At 53.7% G+C, this 21,156-nt stretch overlaps 1 protein-coding gene across 2 annotated transcripts; it reads left to right on the forward strand.

Annotated features, from left to right (window-relative positions):
- Positions 1-1,319: 1,319 nt before the first annotated feature.
- Positions 1,320-19,819, forward strand: PNLDC1 (PARN like ribonuclease domain containing exonuclease 1). 2 transcript variants are annotated; one of them, XM_086708263.1, is made up of 19 exons: positions 1,320-1,450; positions 1,874-1,931; positions 2,234-2,307; positions 3,940-3,979; positions 4,510-4,633; positions 5,027-5,115; positions 6,548-6,648; positions 7,553-7,629; positions 7,783-7,926; positions 8,648-8,720; positions 10,346-10,431; positions 11,790-11,845; positions 15,453-15,517; positions 15,996-16,049; positions 16,249-16,291; positions 17,738-17,837; positions 18,102-18,277; positions 18,407-18,505; positions 19,566-19,819. In XM_086708263.1, exons 1-19 carry the CDS (start codon positions 1,375-1,377, stop codon positions 19,627-19,629), a joined length of 1,599 nt encoding a protein of 532 aa, XP_086564389.1. In that variant the 5' UTR covers positions 1,320-1,374; the 3' UTR covers positions 19,630-19,819. The 2 variants fall into 2 exon arrangements, with proteins under 2 accessions (XP_086564389.1, XP_086564391.1); XM_086708265.1 differs by having other exon boundaries at positions 8,651-8,720.
- The last annotated feature ends 1,337 nt before the right edge of the window (positions 19,820-21,156 follow it).

Here is a 21,156-nt window from a genome sequence, read left to right on the forward strand (position 1 = left end):
AGAAGCAGATTTGAAGGAAGAAAGCACAGTGGGGAACTGAAGGAGCGGTGGAAAGGAGCAGGGCTGGTGTATATCATATGCCATTAATTGAGTTTGTTGGATGGGTGGTGAAGCTGTGCCGGGTGGGAGTCACAGCAGCTCTCTCACGGGAGTGGATTAAATCAAAAGAGGATTGGGGCGCCTGGGTGGCGCAGTCGGTTAAGCGTCCGACTTCAGCCAGGTCACGATCTCGCGGTCCGTGAGTTCGAGCCCCGCGTCGGGCTCTGGGCTGATGGCTCAGAGCCTGGAGCCTGTTTCCGATTCTGTGTCTCCCTCTCTCTCTGCCCCTCCCCCGTTCATGCTCTGTCTCTCTCTGTCCCAAAAATAAATAAACATTGGAAAAAAATTAAAAAAAAAAAAAATAAATAAATCAAAAGAGGTTAACTACTTCTGGCTATTTAAGACAGATGTGAAGAGGAAGAACATGTAAGCAGTTAGGGTAGCTTCTGGAGCATTTCCTCCCAGTTTTTAAATGTGTATCTCAATTATACACACATAAGTGAAATAACATTACTATTTCCAATTTGAATATTGGATAGGTTGCTGAAAAAAGCTAAGTATGCACCAACATTTTTTAAAAGTATGATTGGTTCTGAGAGGCCTTCAAGGGAAGACGTAAAGACCGATGGACTAGTGGCTTCGGAAATTGACAGAGACAAAAATAGAGTTCACCTGGAAGTGACACTGTACGTGGGTCCCCCCCCCGCCGCAAGGAATAGGTGGATGTTTTTTTTCCCTCGCAAGGATTGTCCCAGATCACCTCTGCAGTTTGATGGGCAATTATTGAGGCTTTTTGCGGAGAGTATGATAGATGGTATTATAAAGGATGATGCAGACAAAGTGAAGAAAAAGAAGGGGTGTTGGGGGAGGGGAGGGGACGGGGCAGCTCAATACCGGCGAAGTGCGAACAAGTGCTAATCTCAAAGCGGACGAGAGGTGGTCCCTCCACCCTGCCACAGCTGCCGTCCTGACCTACGTACCGCAGTTCCTCCAGGTGCTGTCTACTGGCCTCTTTCCACCCTTCTTCAGGCACCATTTTCTCCCACCACCCGTCCTAATACCCTAGGTCTCGGTAAACCGCACCTTAAAGTCACTGCAGAGATTGCGGCGCGGAGCAAGGGAAACGGGCTTTGGCTGGAAGGCGGGGTCTAAGCGAGCCCCGCCCGCGGCCGAGGTGTAAGGGCGGACACCTGTGGGCGGGCAGGTGGCGGCACGCGGCCAATCGCAGGCTCCCGGGCCGCCCGCTTCCCGTGCGAGCCCTTTAAGGCGGCCGGCCGGCGGAAGCGCGTGGCTGCACGTGGCCGCACCGGGCGCCCTCGGCGGAGCTGCGTGGCCATGGATGTGGGCGCCGACGAGTTCGAGCAGAGCCTCCCTCTGCTGCAGGAGCTCGTCCTGGGCGCGGACTTCGTGGGTAAGGGCGGGGATTCCGGGCCCTGTCGCCGCATCCCTCTGGCCCGCGGGAGCCTGCACAGGGTGTGGCGCGGGCGGGACAGGGTCAGAGAGGGGAGGCCCAGCCGGGACGCTCAGCAGGCCGCGGGAGGCGCAAAGAGGGCCCTTCCGACGGACGGGGACATTCCTTCTGGGGCCTGGGCCGTGGGACGTTAGGCAGCGATTATGCCTTGGCCCCACTGTGGTCCAGGTAGAGCCGAGCGGATGGGATGAGTGGCCTGGCTTGTCCTTGCTTTGGCTTTCTCCTTTCTGTCTTCTTGACCCCACCTGGCCTCCTGAGCCGAGTACGCTCGCTCACCTGCAACACTTACAACATGAAGAGCCGTGGCAATGGTCTGTGTCTGCGGACTCTCGTCTTTTTTTTTGTTTTTTGCCTCCCCCGCAGGTCTGGACATAGAGTTCACGGGCCTTCGTTCTAACCAGTCCCGGCCCCAGCAGATCAGGTAAAGCCAAAGCTGCCTTACAGCTGAGCTAGGGAGGGGCTCACCTGTGCCCTTCCGACTGGTGTTCTGGCCACTTATTCTTTCTCTGCAGACACCTTGTTGGCATGGGGGGGGGGGGGGGCAGGACAGCACTTTGTGTGTGTGTGGAGGGGTGGTCTTTGTCCACTGAGCACTGGGAGTAGGTAATAGTTGTAACAAGGAAAAATGCTGCTTGTGGTTGAGAGATGCTGATCCAAAGTGGAGTCTGGGGTGCCTTCACACCATTTCCTTCCCTGTGGGATGAGGTGTCTGTTTTTCCGCAGCCTGTTCGACCTGCCCTCGGAGTGGTATCTAAAGACCCGTCAGAGTGTTCAGCAATTCACAATCTGTCAGATTGGTGAGTTTCTTCTTCAGCTGTTTGCTAGAGTTACTGAAGGAGGGGTTTGTATCGCCTTTGGGTTTCCTGCTGGTAAAACTGCTTTGACTCCCTTCAGCGATGCTGGCTTCAGTTTTGGCCGTGTTGTGCCTGTGGGGCCCGACATTTGGGAACAAGCAGAAACTGAATTAGCTGCACTGTTCCCATGCCTAAGTAAATCGACATTAAAGAATCTGTATCCTCTCTCAAGAAAAAATGCGTGTGGTTTTTGCTTAAAACCTGCAAGAACAAGATCCTGTTATAAAGCATCTCGCTCTGCAGACTTTTTCACTAATGGGGCTTAGACATCTTTCTATATCAGCATAAACAGATTCCCATTCATTTTTTAACAGTCACGTAGTGTTCTAGCTGTGAATGTAGGGATTGACTCAGTCTCCTTATGATGCCTTTTTACCTTTTGTGTGTAATCAAACAAGTTGTGTTAACTGTCCTGGTGTTTATGGATGTGTTTGGTATACTACCAGCAGTGGAGTTGTGGAGTTAGTATGTGCATGAAAGTATGAACTTGGGGGGCCAAACGATCCCTCTCCTACCAGCCATCTACAGAATTTACACTGACTTCTACTAAAGCACTGAACGTGCCTGGTTTCCTCACTCATGCTGGGTAAGATCAGTCTTCACTTTTTTGCCCACCTGGTAGAGGAAAAATCTAATTGTTCTGATCTACATTAAAAAAAAATTCTTTTTAACGTTTATTCACTTTTGAGAGACACAGAGCATGAACGGGGGAAGGGGCAGAGAGAGAGGGCGACACAGAATCCGAAACAGGCTCCAGGCTCCGAGCTGTCAGCACAGAGCCCAATGCGGGGCTCGAACTCACGAACTGCGAGATCATGACCTGTGAGATCATGACCTGAGCTGAAGTCGGGTGCTCAACCGACTGAGCCACCCAGGCACCCCTGATCTACATTTTAAATGCTGGGTTAACCTTTTTTGTAAAGGGGTAGGCGATACATTTTTCAGGTTTTGCAGATCGTTCATATGGTCTCTGTTACAGCTACCTTTCTGTTCCTGGAAGTTAGCCAAAGATAATATGTAAATGAGCATGGTATGTTTCAATAAAGTTTTATTTACAAAAAAAGGTCTTGAAACAGATTTACCCTTGCTTTTTCTATGCTGAGCATGTGTGTGTGTTCTCTCTCCTTGTCCTTTGCTATTTTTCTGTTGCAGTTTTTTTCTTAACGGTAAGACCTCTGAAAAGTATATGAAACAGCATGTAGATATGTTTCTGTTGTCTTCCCCTACTTTGAAGTCTTCTTCACTTCACCATAGGGTCTTCTTAGCCATGCAGACATTTTAAAGTCCTTCACTGTATAAATCTCTGTTTTCTTTAGCATTTCCTCTGGTTAGTTTTAAAACTAGAAAAATGTCAGTTTTCTGTATTTGAAGAACCATTCACAATTATAGTTTAGTAATTTCAGTGTGAATTACAGTTTGAGAGCTCTCCTGTTTCTAATCTTTTTTTTTTTTTAAGAGATTATCTTAGGCATACAAAGTATCTTTAGGTGCAAAGTACCGTTTGCAATGTTTCCTTTCTGCAGCTAACTTTTGATAGCTTTGCTTGGGTATTCACTCCCTCTGTTCTTCCTGTAGGATTGTCTGTGTTTTCCAGTATTGAAGGAGAGTCAAACAAGTATGTATGAAGACCTTTTGCAAAACACCTGGCTCTGGCCCACTAATCTTCTCCACCTGCTCTCCCCTCCGTCTTCTGCCCCAGGCTCTGAACCACTTTGGCCCTGGATGTTCCACGTTCTCCTCCCCTTCTGTGCCCTTCCGGCCTCCTGTCCCCTGCAGGTTCTGGCTGCTTCAAGTCTCTCTTGGGGCAGCATCTTTTCCGGGGGTCTTTCCTGGCACGTCGGTGCCCCTCTCCCTGTTTCTGTGAGCCTTCAGGGTAGGTCTAATGAGGGTGGTGTGACTCCTGGACACCAGCAGGCAGAAAGCGTGCTGAACGGTGGACTCAGGATGTGGGTGGACCCTTCCCCGAGGGCAGGATCTCTGCCTTTTTCCTTTGGCCCCAGCGCAGTCAGCAGTACTAGAAGTGGCCAGCGTTTAGGTACTTCTCAAGTGAAAGAAGTAATTCGCTTAGAACCCTGCTCTGTGGGCTAGAACTGAAAAAAATGTCTTTGGCTTTTTTTTTTTTTTTTTATGTTTATTTTTTTATAGGTATGTAGCCCATTCATGTAACTTCTTTCTCTTCCCCACGACGTTTGGGGTTTTGGATTCGGAGTTCTCTTTCCAGGCTTCCAGTGTCCAGTTTCTGAATCAGTATGGCTTCGACTACAACAAGGTATGGCAGCAGAGCGGGGAAGGGGAAGGTTTTTGTTTTTTGTTTTTTTAAAGCTTTATTTATTTATAATAAGAGCGCAAGTGGGAGAGGGACAGAGAGAGAGGGAGAGAGAAAATCCCAAGCAGGGTCCACCCTGTTAGCACAGAGCCTGACACAGGGCTCAACCCTATGAACCATGAGATCATGACCTGAGCCGAAATCAAGAGTCAGATGCTTAACCGACTGAGCCACCCAGGTACCCCAGAGATAGGAAGGTTTTAAAGGTTCTTTGGTCCAGCTGGGCTGCGTCTCATTTCCTGTGCACGTGAGACTGGACAAGGAGGGCTTCTTTTTCATCTGCTCCTGCTGCACAGAGGATGCCTCCACTAGTCTGCTTGTTCTCATCCTGTCTAGTTTCTCAAAAACGGGATCCCATATATGAATGAAGAACAGGAGAAGAAAATCAAACACAACATCCTGACTGGGAACTGGAAAGTTCGCAGGTAAAGCCTGTTTCTCCAGGTGCTTCGTGGGTTTCTGTTTCTGGTGTTTTTTCACGTATCCTGTGGGTAGGTGTGCTGGCTCGAGAGCACAGTGACCTCGCGGCGTCACCTTTAACCGGGGTGGCTTCGGCAGTACGCAGTCAGCCAAACAGGACAGCTCAGAGTGACGGTGGTTCCGTTCCTTCCGCTGCGATGAGAGCCCTCTTGCTGCATCAAGTATGATCTTGATGTTCAGAAGTGAAGGGAAGTGGGGAAGAACCGACTCTTGACTCAGTACTCCAGTGGAGAAGCAGGCACTCCATTCTGGTGCCACAGCAGGGAGGGGCTCTGCGGGACTCCCTGTGATGCGTTGTGCTGGCTTTCCGTGTGATCCTGGGGAGGTTTCAGGGGTAAATCCCGGGTAACCTTGACCATGCTGGTCGTAGGCCTCGGCGTGGACCCACTGCCTCATGTTCTTGAATCTGAGTGCTCCCGAGGGTGGGGTCTCTGCCTCTCTTCTTTGGCCCCAGGGCCAGTTGTCCTACTGGAAACCCCGTAATGCCGTAGAGCTGGGCCAGGAGTGATGCAGTGACAGCATCGCGTGGTCACCTGGGCCCCAGACAGGCCCTGCAGTCAGTTGTATAGGGCTCAACCAGTCACTTCAGCAATTTGAGCTTTAGAGTCTTGCCTTTATCGGGAGGGGGCTTAAATTAGACCAGTTTTAGCTCTGGAATGTTCTGGCTGATTATTAGGTCCAGATAACTACGTACTATTGGAGGTGGGGGGTTTTGTTTGTTTTTTGTTAAGCCCTACACCCAAGCTGGACCTCGAAACCACAACCTCCATATCAAGAGTTGCATGTTCCACTGACTGAGGCAGCCAGGCGCCCCCAGAAGTTTTGGGCTTTTTTCTTCCCCCCCTGAAATCCTCATTCATGAATTTTCAATAAAAATGTCTCTTTTTGTGAGAGGAAAACTATTTGAATTTTTAACCTTCTGTTATTTTCAAATGTTGGAGAAGAGTCTTTCCTCGTCTCAAAATAACATCATGTTCTTGTGTCCCTAACATGGGAGAAGATGTGCTTACCAAAGTTCCTGTCTTTTCCTTATGTCACCAGATGGTGCTTTATTGTCCCAAAGGCCGAATTAAGCAGACAGGCCTGACTGTAGTGCTCAGCGTTGGCTCGCTCCCAAGGCCTCTTCCTGCATGCGTCCCAGTGAGGCAGAAAGGATGGGGCGTGCCCCTGCGAATGTATGGGAGAGCATAGGCCAAGCGTCTGGCTTTCTGTTGCAGAGCAAGGCTCAGAAAATAGTCCCTTTGGGGTCCATTCTGTTGCCCGGATCACCGTGTTAAAGCTGGCACCCTCCAAACCCCTGGCACGTTCACACTGTCTTGAGGTTCTGTGGTTCCCGTGGTTTTCTCCAACCTCCCATTTCTGTCTGCCCGCCTTCAGTTCTCTGGATAAAGACCAGATCAAGGTGGTGATTGATGAGGTGACACGGTGGCTGGACCTGGCGGAGGAGGGCGACTGGATGACTCTCCCTGGTATTGCTGGTAGGCAGGAGGCTCCCCCCGAGCCTGGGAGTGTTGGGGCTGGTCACTGGCAGGTGTGGGGGTCGGGGGAAACGTACCCCCTCTGTCTTGTGGATCCTGGGCGTCAGCTCAGCAGGCACGTTGTCCTTGGGGTTAGATCAAGCTCCGACCTCAACTCAGAAGCTGGAGGCATTCTGATCTGTTTTGTTTGGTTTGGTTTTGTTTTTACATTTGCTTATTTATTTTTGAGAGACAGCACAAGCAGGGGAGGGGCAGAGAGAGAAGGAGACACAGAATCTGAAGCAGCATCCAGGCTCTGAGCTGTCAGCACAGAGCCCCACGCGGGGCTTGAACTCACAAACCACAAGATCATGACCTGAGCCGAAGTTGGACTCTCAACCGCCTGAGCCACCCAGGCACCCCATACCTGTTCGGTTTTTTTAATTAAAAAAAAAAAAAAAACAACTTATTTTTGAGAGAGCGAGAGCAGGGGAGGGGCAGTTAGAGGGAGACAGAATCCAAAGCAGACTCCGTGCCGTCAGCACAGAGCCCGACGCGAACCACGAGATCGTGACCTGAGCCGAAGTCAGTCAGTCAACAGACTAAGCCACCCAAGGGCCTCTGTGTTTATCATTTTGAAAGAGAACTTTATGACCTTCAGCGTAGTGTGCTAACGTGGTGGCCGTCAATAGCTGTAACCCCCACACAGAGACCCTTTGGGGTCCTCGGTTTCAGAGTGGCCGGGACATCAGCTTCGAGGACGGATGTGGATGCCGTGTCGTCCTGTCCTGTGGGCTTCTGGCCGCGGCACGCCGAAGCGCTCCGCTTGTTCCAAGTAGCTCTCCACTTCCCTTCCTCCTCTCGAGGGGAAGGTGAACCGCCGTCTGTGGCGGTTCCACGCGAGCCTTGTGTCTCCTTGCCGCAGGCTTCCAGGCCTTTGAGATCCAGCTGGTGCTGAGGCAGGCCCTCCCCAACATCTGGACGGTCCTGAGAGACCAGGGGGTGAGTTCCCGCCTGGGGGTGGGCAGCCTCAGGGGCTCTGTTTCTCCCTCGGCCTCTGAGAAAGGCTCTCTCTCGTCTCCCCCCTTTTGTGAGATTACGGCTACGTTCCCAGGAACCCGGGATTCAGAGGACTCGTCTCTACTTTTGTCTCAGATAATAGTGAAAAAAGTGAGCAAACAGCATCGCTGGTACCTTGAGAACACCTCCTGCGATCGAGAGAGCTGTTGGAAGGAGAAGATTCTTCTCTCTGCGAGGGGTTTTTCTGTGTTTTTCCAGATGCTGGTGAAAGCCCAGAAGGTAGGGAAAAATCTCTCTTCTTGGCCTCCAGCCGTCTTTCGTATTTCTGACCATGGTAATGCGCTGCGGCTGCCAACAAAAATGAGATGCCTTGGGGCGCCTGGGTGGCGCAGTCGGTTAAGCGGCCGATTTCAGCCAGGTCACGATCTCGCGGTCCGTGAGTTCGAGCCCCGCATCGGGCTCTGGGCTGATGGCTCAGAGCCTGGAGCCTGTTTCCGATTCTGTGTCTCCCTCTCTCTCTGCCCCTCCCCCGTTCATGCTCTGTCTCTCTCTGTCCAAAAAATAAATAAACGTTGAAAAAAAAAAAAAAATTAAAAAAATGAGATGCCTTGAGATAGAAGCGGTCCGTTCTTGTTGATAACCGGCTTTCTGGATGTAGCCTTCTTTCCCCAAATTGCGACGGGTTAAGCGGGGACAGAGGGTCTGCATAAAACACTAAGGTTCCCGTCCCCCACGTCACGACTAGCTGACCCGGAACTGCTTGGGGGGAATTGCTTCAGTTTAGCCCCCGGCGTGGACCCTGCCCCACATCCCTCCGAGCCCTGCTCGTCCTCTTTCTGGCATCTGCGCGTAGGGGCCGCTTCTCATGGGAGGGGGTGGTGAGGGGGGATACCGTGTGGTGGGATCTCAGGGTTCTGAAGCCGCCCCCCCCCGCGAGAGAGTGTGGACCCAGGATGTCTGGTTTTAACCCTCCTTTCTGCCGCCTGTCCATCCCTCCAAGCAGCCCTTGGTGGGCCACAACATGATGACAGACCTACTGCATCTGCACGAGAAGTTCTTCCGGCCGCTCCCAGGTACGGGCGTGCCCGCCACCCCCTCCCGGTCTTCCCTTCACGTCCAGACGGGGTTTGGGCCCCCGTCCTGCCCCAGGGTAGCCCCTCCACGTACCCCTCCCCGGGACCCGCGGGCTTCCGGGGGTCTGGCGGATCTGTGCCTGTTCCCTTTTTCCCCCAGTGCAAGCCAGGTGACTTTCCGGCAGAAAGACTTCCATTCAGCTTGATCCCGTCCCCGCCTTGATGGCAGCTGTCGTGTACCATTGCGTGAGACCTTGTGGGATCAGAAATGTGAGGAGAGAGGAAGCTGCCTTCCGTCTCCGCTATAATCCTAACACTTTGATTCCTGCCCGCCACCCCGCCCCCCGGGACTTATCACAAATATGATCGCGCTACATGATTTTGCATTTGGCTTCCCCCCCGCTTACCCAAAGCATTTATGCCGTTAACCTAACGTCATTTCGGTGGCTGTGTGGCCTTGTCTTATGGCTGTGCCACACTTTGCCTGACTGGTGCCCTCATTGGATGTACGATAGTGTCCTGCAGCCGTTAAAGGCCTGGACTCGAGAGCCCTGCTTCTGTCCTCCTCCAACCCTCCTCACATGTGTTAGCTCCGGCAAGGTGCTTTCTCGGTTTCCTTGCCTGTAAGAAGGGGGTGATAATAATGGCGATATCCTAGTATTGGGGGATTAAATGAAATAGTGTACGTTGTCTAGATTAAAAGGGTGGGAAAGTTTTAAGACTTCCCCGGAAATGATAAAACCCCTCAGTTTGAGCACATGGAGAGAATCGAGGGACAAGTAGGGGTAAAATTAATGCGCACTGGCCAGAAAAACCAAGACAACAAAACAAAACTGCTGGGAGAACAAAAGCTGGGTAAGAAAGGAGAGGTTGGGGACCACGGCCTGGCCCCTGTGAGAGCAGGAAGGGTGGGGAGGGGTGTTAGGGACATGAGGGGGCGTTGGGGGCAGAGAGGGGAGCAGGGGGCAGAGCCAGGGATGAGACGGGCTGTCCTCTCACCCAGCGGGCAGTCGACAGGTGGATGCGTAAAACTGGGGAAACCCGCAGCACAGCGCCTTTGCAGATCTGGGAACAAACACCCAGAGAAAGAACATGGAAAGCGCTTGCCTGGGGAGCGGGCAGAGGAGAGTGGGGTTTGCTTTGGTTTGTTTTGCCATAAATCTCTTTAAACTCCATACAGGTAGTCCTTTGATAAATATACCAATTAATAGCTTAATAGCTTTTTTTTTTTTTTTAAATCAGGGCACTTAGAATTTTTAGTTGATTTTTTTTTTTTTCTGTTTTCCTCTAAACAGTCCCTTACAGACCATTTCATACCCGCTTTTCAATAGCACTTCTTTCTCCCTGTGTGCGTTGGCTCACACAACTACGTTAACTAGTGTTGACAATAGCCAATATCCTGAGTTTATTGGAAAACCGTCTGGCTTTCACCACCACAAGGGGTGATGGCAGGTTGGTTTGAGATTTAAAATCCTTAATGACTAGGAGAAAGGATGTTTTTAATTCCCATTTTGTTCTGTTTTGCTTGCCTTGTTTGTGAATTAGCGTTGGTGACAAGCTAGGTTGGAGAATCTTCCTTCCCATTTTTATCTACAAACTCCCTTCTATCTGGTGTTTTGCTTCAGAAAGCTATGATCAATTTAAGCTGAATATTCACAACCTATTTCCTGTTCTCATTGACACCAAGAATGTGACAAAGGACATCTGGAAGGTAAGGAACGGGATTGCTTTGTCCCAGTTTGTTAAAGTTTGTTTACCGAGAGCCTGAGCTCCTGAGAGTGCAAGCAGGGGAGGAACAGAGAGAGAGGGAGGGAGGGAGGGAGAGAGAGAATCCCAAATGGGCTCAGCCCTGTCAGCAGAGAGCCCGACATGGGGCTTGAATCATGACCTGAGCTGAAGTCGGACACTTAACTGACTGAGCCACCCATGTGCCCTCACTCCGTCTCTTTTTTAAAAATTGTTCCTCAAATCCTTCTCTCCTATTTTACAACCAGTAACAACTTCCTTTGTATTTTCACGTTGGGTTATCATCTTAGCTTGTAAGTTTTTTCCTTCCCTCATCCAAGTTCCCATGTTTTGACTGAGTTGTATGTAGCTTGTCCGATCTAAAGCACCACACGGAGCAGTTTGTTCTAGAGCTTGATACGTGCGTGATAAGTATCTGCGGCCTGCTCAACAGGGTGGGGGAGGCTCTGAGAGCTCTTAACGATCTCTGCTGAGCCTTAAGGTCATGGGTTTCAACCCTGGGCACGATACCATCACCTGGGAAGCTAAATCCTGCCATCTGGACCCCACCGCCAGCTTCCTATGGTTTAGGGGGCTGGGGGTGCAGTGGTGTTTCTAAAACTCCCAGGTGACTTCTGTTGCACAGTTAGGGTATGAATTGCACATGGAGAAGGGAGGCACCCAACTGGCTTGAATGCTTCTTAGAACTTAAACTGAGGAACAGAGAGCGGGGAATCAGATCAGCATTTTAAAGCCCGAAGCTGGTCACCTAACTATTCAGTAAGGGAGCTACAAAAAAGGCATTGGGTTACTTGGTACCCCTTTGCTTAGAGCCATGTTTATCATTTGTCCCTCCCCAGTTTCCAGCTCTTCCGCGGGTCTGTGATGCTGTGCATCTCCATGTGACAGAGTCCAAGGGTGAAGCAGGAAGGGTGTGGGCTGATCGGAGGGAACCCACGTGTTCTTGCCACACAAGCGGAGAGGAGCTCGGGGTGACCTGGCGTTGCCCAAGGCTCTCTGGTTCTTAGAGCACCTGGTGTCCACATGTGTGTCCTTGGCCATGGTCTGGTGCCTTGGAGGCATATGTTTACAGAACCCCTTAGACACGTGCCTTTGTAGGAAGGTGGTAGGAGTTATTGCAGTTTTTCTAGCCTAGGTTATTGGGTACCTTCTAGAAAACCCAAGGGTGCTGCTAGGGCCCTAATCAAGGGATAAAGACCCTGATCTTTGAATAGAAAGAGGAGTTTATAGGAATTATTTTCCAGGATCCTTCAGTGGCCATTGGTAATCCCCAAGCGGATAAGAAAAGCACAAGTTTTATTCTGATTTGTTCCATAATTCTAGGAACTGAATTTCCCAAGGGTTTCAAATCTCTCAGAAGTTTATGAAGTCCTAAACAGGTAAGGAGGCTGTTTTTTTTGCGGGGGGAGGGAGCTGCTCGTAGAGCAGGGGGTTCTTGATGGGGGGTGGGGGGATTTTACTCCCCAGGACACCCCCTTTTGGTCGTTGGGGGGTGGGGAGGGCTGTCATGTCTGGCGAGTAGACAGGATGCACAGGACAGCCCCCAATGGCAAAGAATTCTCCAGCCCCTGACATTCCTGTGCTGAGGTTGATAAACTCTGCCTGGAGGGGCAGGAAGCAGGTAAAATGTCTACAGCTACTGAAGTATATGGTGGTCTCTGTGGCCAGGGTTTAACTTCTTTTGATGTCTTTCTGATTGGAGTGGAAAGCTCTAGCACAACAGGCTTCTTTCCTTCAGTGCCCTGATGTTTGTCCCCCGCCTGCCATGGTGCGGGTGGGCACGCTCTGAACACTTGAGTGGATGGCCCCGGGCCTTCCTGCGGGAGCGGTGGCTCCCACTTCCCCTCACAGCCCTGATCCGCTGTGGTCTGGGGGCCTGCTGGTGGGGACGCGGTGCCTGGAAGGCGCCAGGGTGGGGGTGCTGTGCCTTTCCGTCCTGGGGGGAGGTGGGGGGGGGAAGCAGCAAACCTGAGCAATGGCAGCTGGAGGTGGGACCGTTCTGGAAGGACGCCTCTGTCGGTGATTGTCCTGTGACAGCCCGCAGGGGTGCCCTGCGGCTCAGCACGTGACGGTCTCCTCTGGGTCCTCATGCCTCATGTCTCCTTCCTCCGATGGCCTTCCTGGGCCCCATTTCCCGGAAGAAATGGGGCCCAAATGCAGGAAGGGTCCCTCCCCTCCCCTCCCCTCCCCTCCCCTCCCCTCCCCTCCCCTCCCCTCCCCTCCCCTCCCCTCCAGACCTCTGCAGTGTTGTCCTCTTTGTGGCAGGATCTCCTGCCAGTCAGCACATGTGAGCGCCTACTGTGTGCAGGGTCCAGGCAGGGAAGGGCTGCCCTCCGCCCACCTGCCCAGCCTCTAGTCCCGTTGTCCCTCCGCTGGTTGGATGGCCTCCCTCTCGGGGCCCTCCTCCTGGCCCTCTCCTTTCCCTCGTCATCAGCCCGACCCAGAAACGACAGCTCCCCACTTGACTCTCTTCTCGCAACATGGTCTTTGTTCTTATCTTTGCGACTTATCTTCAGGGGCCTCTACTTCGCCTCGGCCCACCGAGGCCGGGTTTTCTTCCTTCACGGAACTTGCTCTTGTGAGCTTGCCCAGTGCAAACTCCTCCGTGGTCTCGGCCGATGGGCTGACTCATGGGTGCGTTCCTGGCACCCCGGGCTTCTCTCTTCCTGCACCGTTGATGGTAGCCTCTCGTGGAGTTGTGGAGGGTTTTCGTTTTTAACTCACTCCCGTGGGCTCTTGTTCTTCCACCCCTCCCCCTTGCTCCCAGGGTCGCTCCTCGGCCTCCTTCTTGCTCACTGCTGTGTCCCTGGGTGACCGAATCCACCCCTCTAGCTTCAGCTACCACCGCCGTGACTGCCGTTCAGACCCCCAGGACCCCCTGGCGAGCCGCCTGTCTGCCTGATGTTCCTACCCCACGTGGCCGCAAGCGCGTCTAACCTGGCGTTGTTCTCTGCCCCCCAAACCCACTTCTGTGCTGGAGCAGCTTCCTCTACGTCCTTCTGGCACCTGGTGCCGTGCTCAGGGCTGGTGTGCGCGCCAGAGTTTTGCCCGTTACTAACGGGCTCTGAATCTAGACCTCTCGGGTTTGAACCCCAGCTTTGCTATACCCAGTGGCTTGCCAGCAACCTTGAGAAAAGTAATCTCTCTGGGCCTGAGTTTCATGGCCTGTGACCCGAGAAAATGACTCTAGGTGACGCACAGGCCGCCGTGGGACTTCCTGTGCTCATTGGTGAGAAAGGACCGAGACCTGTGCCTTGCGCTGGGCCTGCGGCTGTGACATGTTCGCCACTGGCCATGCTGCTGACGGTCCTAAACCGAGCAGCCACTCTCTCCTTGAACAGATGAGACCAGTGTTCCGAGACACTGGGCACAGACCCAGTTCTCAGAAGCTGTGGCAGAAAATGGAGGGAAGGTCTTCTCGTTGAGTGGGGGCACCCGTGCCACAGCCGAGACCTGCACGGGCCGAGCCAGCCACGTCTGCTGGTCAGGCGAGTTCTGTCTGTCTTCCGCCCTGAATGTCTATAGTCAAGTCTGCCCTTCTCTGCATCCCCAGGATCACTGCCCCAATCTTTATTTTCCTTTTTTTTTTTTTTTATTTTTTTAACGTTTATTTTTGAGAGACAGAGACAGAGCACAAGCGGAAGAGGGGCAGAGAGAGAGGGAGACACAGAATCTGAAGCAGGCTCCAGGCTCTGAGCTGTCAGCACAGAGCCCAATGCAGGGTTGAACTCACAAACTGAGATCATGACCTGAGCTGAAGTCAGCTGCTTAACTGACTGAGCCATCCAGGTGCCCCCAAGTATTTTTCATTCCAGGGATGTTGGTAGCCCCATGGGTGCCTCATGGCCTGTCCTACCTTGTTTCCCACTGCTGCTCAAGTGCTCTTTTTAAAAAAAAATTTTTTTTAATGTTTATTTATTTTTGACAGACACAGCATGGGGGGGGGGGGTGCAGAGAGAGAGAGGGAGACACAGAATCCGAAGGAGGCTCAGGGCTCTGAGCTGTCAGCACAGAGCCCGACGCGGGGCTCAAACTCACAGACCGTGAGATCACGACCTGAGCCGAAGTTGGACGCTCAACCAACTGAGCCACCCAGGTGCCCCTCAAGTGATCTTTTAAAACGTGAACTTGACTGGCCTGTGTTTCTCCTCTGCCTTTCTGATGCTCCTCAAGCACCTCCCCCTGCCCCCGCTGCCAACAGCTGAGCTCTTTCACTGGCCCCTGCCTTTCCCTCGGGGGCTCCAGCCACACACACACACACACACAGGTCAGGCCTTGCTCCCTTTCCCTCACTGCCTTTGCGCCTTCATTGTACGCGAGATGCCAGACGCCTCCCCATCGCTTCAGCCAAGCGAGTTCCTGTGGTTCAGGACTCCTGGAGTGCTTCCTCCTTCAGGAAGCCTTCCGTCCCTCCTGCCCGCAGCCTCCGTACCCTCCAGTGCACTGTTAGTGCCTCGGGCGCTGCAGGGCCAGCTCTGTATGTGTCCTTTGGGTCACCAGGTGCGTGCTCCCTGGGCAGAGCCAGTGTCAACTTTATCCAGGTTCCTCACTCAGGCTAAGCGTGTGGCCAGTACTGTAGTGACCTAGTAGCAGCCTCTCTCGCCGTCTTCACCTGTGCTGCTGCCTACTTACTGAGACCTCATCCGCCTGTTCCTGGACCTGTGCCTTTTTGTTTCTTTCAAAAAGGCACCCCAGTCCTGGGGACGCTTTTAGTTATATTAGCATAAGACGGTGAGGAGATACCAAGAAGGGCTTATTTTCAGTGACTGCTTTTTCTTTTTTTAATTTCTTTTTTAACGTGTATTTTTGAGAGTGAGAGAGACACAATCTGAAGCAGGCTCTAAGCTGTCAGCACAGAGCCCGACGCAGGGCTCAAACCCACGAGCTGTGAGATCATGACCTCAGTCGAAGTGGGATGCTTAACCGACTGAGCCACCCAGATGCCCCTCTGTGACTATGCTTTACGCTGTTTTTCTTCTGTACTAGTGACTTGAATCCTACCAAAAATTCCGGGCCAGTGATTATTCACGCAAGCAAGTGCGAAAAATACGGTATGTTCCCGTGAGCTGGGGCCACCCCATAGGCAGCTGAGTATTGGCCTGGTCTCCCCGTGGGGAGGTGGCCCCCATAGGGAGGCTATGGCCTGGTCTCCCCGTGGGCAGGTGTGTGTGGGAGGGTTACGTGGGTCCTCCATCATTTTCCTGTCTGTGCTCCACGTGACCCCCCCCCACCCTGAAAAGGAGTCCTTCTGGAAGGCTTCACGACCTCCTGGGGGGCGTCTGCTCCCCTTTGACACGTGACTAGCCTGCTGGGTGGCTTTCTGCCTCGGCTTCCTGCTGCCGTGGGGGACCTGGGGTGAAGGTGGGTGCGGGTGGGAAGAAGGGCACACCCGTCTCTGGAGGAGCGATGGTTGGTGGTGGTGCGTGTGCGGCCAGCACGGGTGTGGAGCTGGGCGGAGAGGAGGTTCCTTGTCCAGGCCGCGTTCTGACGGCTGCCTGATTCTCTCCCGCTTCTGGAACGCGGCTTCAGCTGAGACCAAGTACCCCCACGAGGCTGCGTATGATGCTTTCCTCTGTGGCTCAGGTGAGAGTTGCTGTCGTTACACTTGGTGGGGGGAGGCTCACGCTTTATTGGGGATGATCCCCCCTCCCCAATCCCGAGGCTCTCCGTTCATTTCTAGGTGGGTTGCACATCACAGAAATAAAGCATGGCTTTGCATGTTTTGATAAGGGGAGCTGGTCGAGGCTGGACGTCTGTTATATCTCTAGCGTTTTGTCCCCAGTTCTTCTGAAAGTGGCACATTTGCTCCTGTGGAGAGTACATGGGTGAGTGTTCCTTCCATCCTGTTACGGGAACGGGGCTCGCTGGGTGTGAGCTAAGGCGCCCGGCTCCCGCGGCTGTCCCAAAGGGAGCGTGTGGGGCGCTATGTACACGCAGTCCCTGCCCGGGGAAGCAGACTTCCTCCTCAGGGTGGCCTTCCCTGCTGGTCCTGGCCCCTGTGTACCCACTGGGAAAACTCACGTGCCGGGAGGCCGAGGCGGTAAGGCCAGCTGTGGCTCCTGACCCCCGCCTCCGTGCCTCCCGGGGTGTAAGCTTGCTTGGTTACCTGCCTGTTCTTCATCACTGTGTCACAGTGAGGTAGGAGGGCTAAGTGTCCAGGCCGATAAGGGACCCCTCCTGGGGGTCCCCGCAGTCAGGCCGGGGAGAAGGAGGGACTGGGAATTGGGCATATAGGAAAGTGTTTCTAAAACCCCAAATTGGAATGCGTGGTGACATCATCCTCGACGCTTCCAGCATCCGCTCATAGGCGGTGACACCACACGTGAAATACACATTCTGTAGCGCCGGCTGGGTGTCCGTGTTTGTTGTGTAGGATTTGGGCCAGGTGAGGAGCTCATCAGAATTGAAACACAGGGTCCTTGAGGCCGACTTGGAAACCTTTGCGGACCAGTGAAAGCTAATAACTTTGGACTAATCTGTTAACCTTGGTACTGCCTTTTTGTCTGTTTTGGTAATGGACGTTATGCATAGCAATCCTCTGAACTATTGATGTGAGGCTTATAACTTAAATAGGAAGTCCGCCCCCTCTTGCTCCTCCCTGAGCTCTGACCACATCTCCGTGCTCCCTGGGAGGTACCCACGTGCCAGACGGTGAAGGCAGCTAACAGCCCGAATGGCAGAAAATCTCCTCTGTTCTTCTCCCTGTCTTCTAGAACTTTTCCGGTCCAGATGACCCCAGTGTCTGACCTCCCATCCTCCTCCTTAGCGTCCGGAAGTGGCACCTGGGTGCCTTACATCCTTTTATTTGATTGAATCCTCATGACCTAAAAGCCCTCCTAGATTTAGGGAAGTTCTATGGCTGCTGGGCCTGCCTGGCTCCAAGGCCTGTGTCTTCTCACAGACCTGTGCTCAGGGGTCTGGTGGTGTCTGGATAGAGGCAGGGCGTGGTGGGTCGAGGGGTGAGGGACGGCCTTTTGGAATCAAGGGTGATGGTCCCATCAAGGGATGATAAAGTGGACCTGGGGACAGCGGCCTCTCACGAATTCTCTGAGCCCATTGCTAATGTTTGTCAAGGGATCTTTACCAAAGTGGAAGTTCTGCTTTGGCCTGGGCCTGGAGAGAGCTCTGAGATTGGCTGGTTGGGGGAAGCATGTGGACTTGGAGGGAGGAAGGGCCTTCCCCTGTTGTCCCCGGACCCTCAGCTGTGGCCGAGGACCTGTGTGTAACCGTTGGTATGCCTGAGTGCTCTGGGCTTTTCTCTGTCCCCGTAGAGCTGGCTCCCTGCCTGAGCTGTCCTTCCCTCTGTACCTCGATGTGCTGGCTCCCTATGTGAACCAGGTGAATCTTATCCGAGCCGGGGTCCCTAAGATCGTGAGTAGCTTTTGTTTTGCTCCTTCCCCTACTCAGCCGCATGCGGGGAGCAGTCTGGTTTGGGGGTCTCTCAGAAGGGGGCGCTCCCGCCCTGCTGGGCTTGTTCTGTGTCTTCCTGCCCAAACCCGTGTGGACGCTCTCGTTCCTTCCTTCCCCTCCCAGCCCAGACACAGCCCTTCCTAGCCTCTCTCAGGGTCTTCAGACCCTGGGGTGGGTGGCCAGCAGGAATGGCAGAGAATCTCCTTTCTTCTCCCTGTCTTCTAGAACTTTTCTGGTCCAGATTACCCCAGTATCCGACCTCCCATCCTCCTCCTCAGCGTCCGGAGGTGGCCTGGGGTCAGCGAGCAGCAAGTGTATCGTGAGTTTCAGAATCTCTGCAAGTTCGATGTCCGGCGACTGTCGCGGAGCCAGTTCCTGCTCTTGACCAATAAGTTCAAGGAGTAGGTGCCTGGGTTCTCAGCCCGTCCTCCCGCCCCGCAGCCCGCCCTGTCTCCTTGCGGCCTCCTGCGGCCTGCTCAGAGACGCAGGGCTGGTACTTGCATGCCTGACCTGAGACCCTCTTTTGGCAGCGCTCGGAGCATCCTGAGGGAGTACCGGGGCCACCCCACCCTGCAAATCTCCCTCTATCGGTACTGGAGACACTCCCCTGACATCAACTGCTTGTTGCAGTAAGTGACCAGGGCTGAGGCTGCCCTCTGGACTGGCCCGCGGCGCCAGCTGGGGCTGAGTGGGGCACGGTTCCCTGGCTAGCGTGTGGTCAAGGGGTCCTTGGCGCGTATGGTGGCCTGAACGTTAGTCAGTGAGACCGGACAGGGCTCTAGTAAACGTCCGCTGTGTTGGGTGCTGGCCTAGGTTCTAGGCCTTCGTCAATGAACAAAGCGCAGTCTTGCCCTTGTGGAACTCACACTCCAGTGGGAGGTGACAAGCAAGTGAATTGCACGACAGATCAGGTGACAAGTGTCTGTTAAAAAGAAGAGCCCGTCAGGAGGTGGGAGTGGAGGGCCAGAGAGGGGCGGACGGTTCAAGGAGAAGGTGGGACCCCATTAAAGTCTCCAGGGAGGTGAGGGAACGAGCCAGGCAGAGCGCGGGGGTGGACCGTGTCCAGGCAGCGGGCGGAGGCCCTCGAGAGGGGCCACGAGGAGAGAAGGGACAGGTATGTGGGCCGGACGGGCCGGAGGGCTGCAGGTGAGGGCCGTGGGCGAAGCCTCGGGTGGTCGGAGGTTTTCGGCAGAGGTGGGACGCAGACTGCAGAGGACACGGAGGGCCAGGGAGGAAGTCGGGGAGCCAGGCAGGCGTGCCATCGGCTTTTGGGGCTTGGACTGCATGGCAGCAGAGGGGGGCGCCCAAGGGGGTCTCGGGCAGACTGGAGCGGGGTCGAGTTTGAATCGGGGTTTTTTGGCCCGCGTAACTGAAAGGTGGAGTTGCTTCGTAAGGGTTTCGGCTTGCCGGTTGGGAGCCGCATGTATAGAAAACGGCATGCTTGAAGACGTTCGGCCCCTTGGCGATGTTTTCTTGCCTGCCAACCTCTGATGTAAACCGCTAGGAGGACGACCGGTCCGGGTGGGTCTCGGAGCCCTTCTGCAGAAGCTTGCGCTGGGGAAGTGACGGGAAGACAGGAAGGTCTGGGTCAACAGAGTGGGGGGCCCGCGTGTCTGGGCTTTCACGCCTGCCAGTGCACACGCAGCCGTCTGGCCAGCCGGCACCGCTGACCTGCGCTCTGTCTTGCAGGGTCTGTGGCGTGGTGGCCACCTGGGCCCTCCTCGCTCTCGTCCTCGGAAGACCTGACCCCTGAGCGTGGCCTGCAGCTTCTGTCCCATCTCCGTGCCTCTCCGGGACAGCCGTCCGCATGGGGCTCCTGTGGCTTTTGTGTAAATCGTACCTTTCTCTGCAGACCGATCTGTGCAGTCCTCATGAGGAACTTTGTTTTCAAATGTGAAATTGTATAACTATTATCAACGATAAAGAAATCCTTAGAAGTGGAACTTTCGTGGCCCAGACTTTTCTTTTTGTAAATGGGACAAGTTCCCACCTCTGGGAACTTAAGCTAATGTTCCGGAGGGTCTCATGTGCAGACAACTAGCCCTGGACGCCAGGTGAACAAAGGGCCACGTTATTTCTGGGAGAGAAATTCTTGGCCAATAGGCTGCTTGGGATTTAAATCTGGGAAATGGCCTAAGTGTCCATGTGCATCTGTGATGTTTTGATAACATTTTATGATTTATAATGTTGAACATTCACTTCAGAAGCAAGAATTACCCAGGGGCACCTGGGTGGCCCAGTCGGTTAAGCATCCAGCTCTTGGTTTTGGCTCAGGTCGTGAGCTCACAGTTCATGAGTTCGAGCCCCGAGTCGGGCTCCACATGGCTGGTGCAGAGCCTACTTGGGATTCTCTCTCCCTCCCAGTCTCTCTGACCCTCTCTGGCTTGCTCGCTCGCTTGTTCTCAAAAAAGAAAAATTAAACAAAAAACAAAACTTCTCCATCCCACAGCTGTGTCCCCTGAGGGGCCAGGAAGACTCGGGTTATTTTGTTTCCTCTGTGGTGTTCCACACCCGCCATGCCCACACTGTACTCAGCTTTATGAGTAGCTGTTCTCCATCGGGAGCAGAACTTGGCTGTTTGTGCAATCTTGAAACTTCACTTATGATTCAGCAGAACCTTCCTAAATGGGGGCGGGGAGGGGGGTGCCGCTGTTTCCTCCATAAAACGGGAGTGTTAGTGGTGGCAGCCGCCCAGTCGGGAGCTGCCTGTCCTGAGGGATGTGAGCGCCAGATGGGGCGCTGTCCCTTGAGATTCGGGGCAGCTCATGGTCAGGCCAAGGACACCGAACTCCCAGGTGGCGGGAGGGAAGTTTTACCCCTTTGTCCACACAGCATCCTAGTGGGACGCCCCCCCTTCCCCAGTCGGATGTCACTTTGTATACACTGAGGAGAGCTCCCTTTTCTCACGTGGGCTTTCGGGGCCCAGTCTAATTTAGATGGGCTCCGCATTCAGTGCTCAACACGAGAGTGAGAACAAGTTTAGGTCGGTGAGTGGAGTGACCGTTTTGGCTTTCCGGGGTCGGAGTGCGGTCCGAGCACTGTGAGCTGTTTTTTTTCTGTGGTTCGGGAGTGAAAGCGGCCTGTCAGGACTTTACCTCTTAGCTGTTCACGGGTCTTTACCCCTCCCCTGCTCCTCACACCTTCGGTGGGGCATCTGCTGGTGCTGAGGGCACTGTCTGCTGTCCCTGCTGGGGCGGCGGGTGGGGGGGCGGCGTGGAGGCGGCCGAGTTGCTCCAAGTCCGTGACTCTGCTTGGGTTCTAGCTCCTGATTCTCCTGGGG

This window comes from Puma concolor, chromosome B2 (genome assembly GCF_028749965.1).
Source record: "Puma concolor isolate L17-30 chromosome B2, mPumCon1.1.hap2, whole genome shotgun sequence".
NCBI classification, from domain to species: domain Eukaryota; kingdom Metazoa; phylum Chordata; class Mammalia; order Carnivora; family Felidae; genus Puma; species Puma concolor.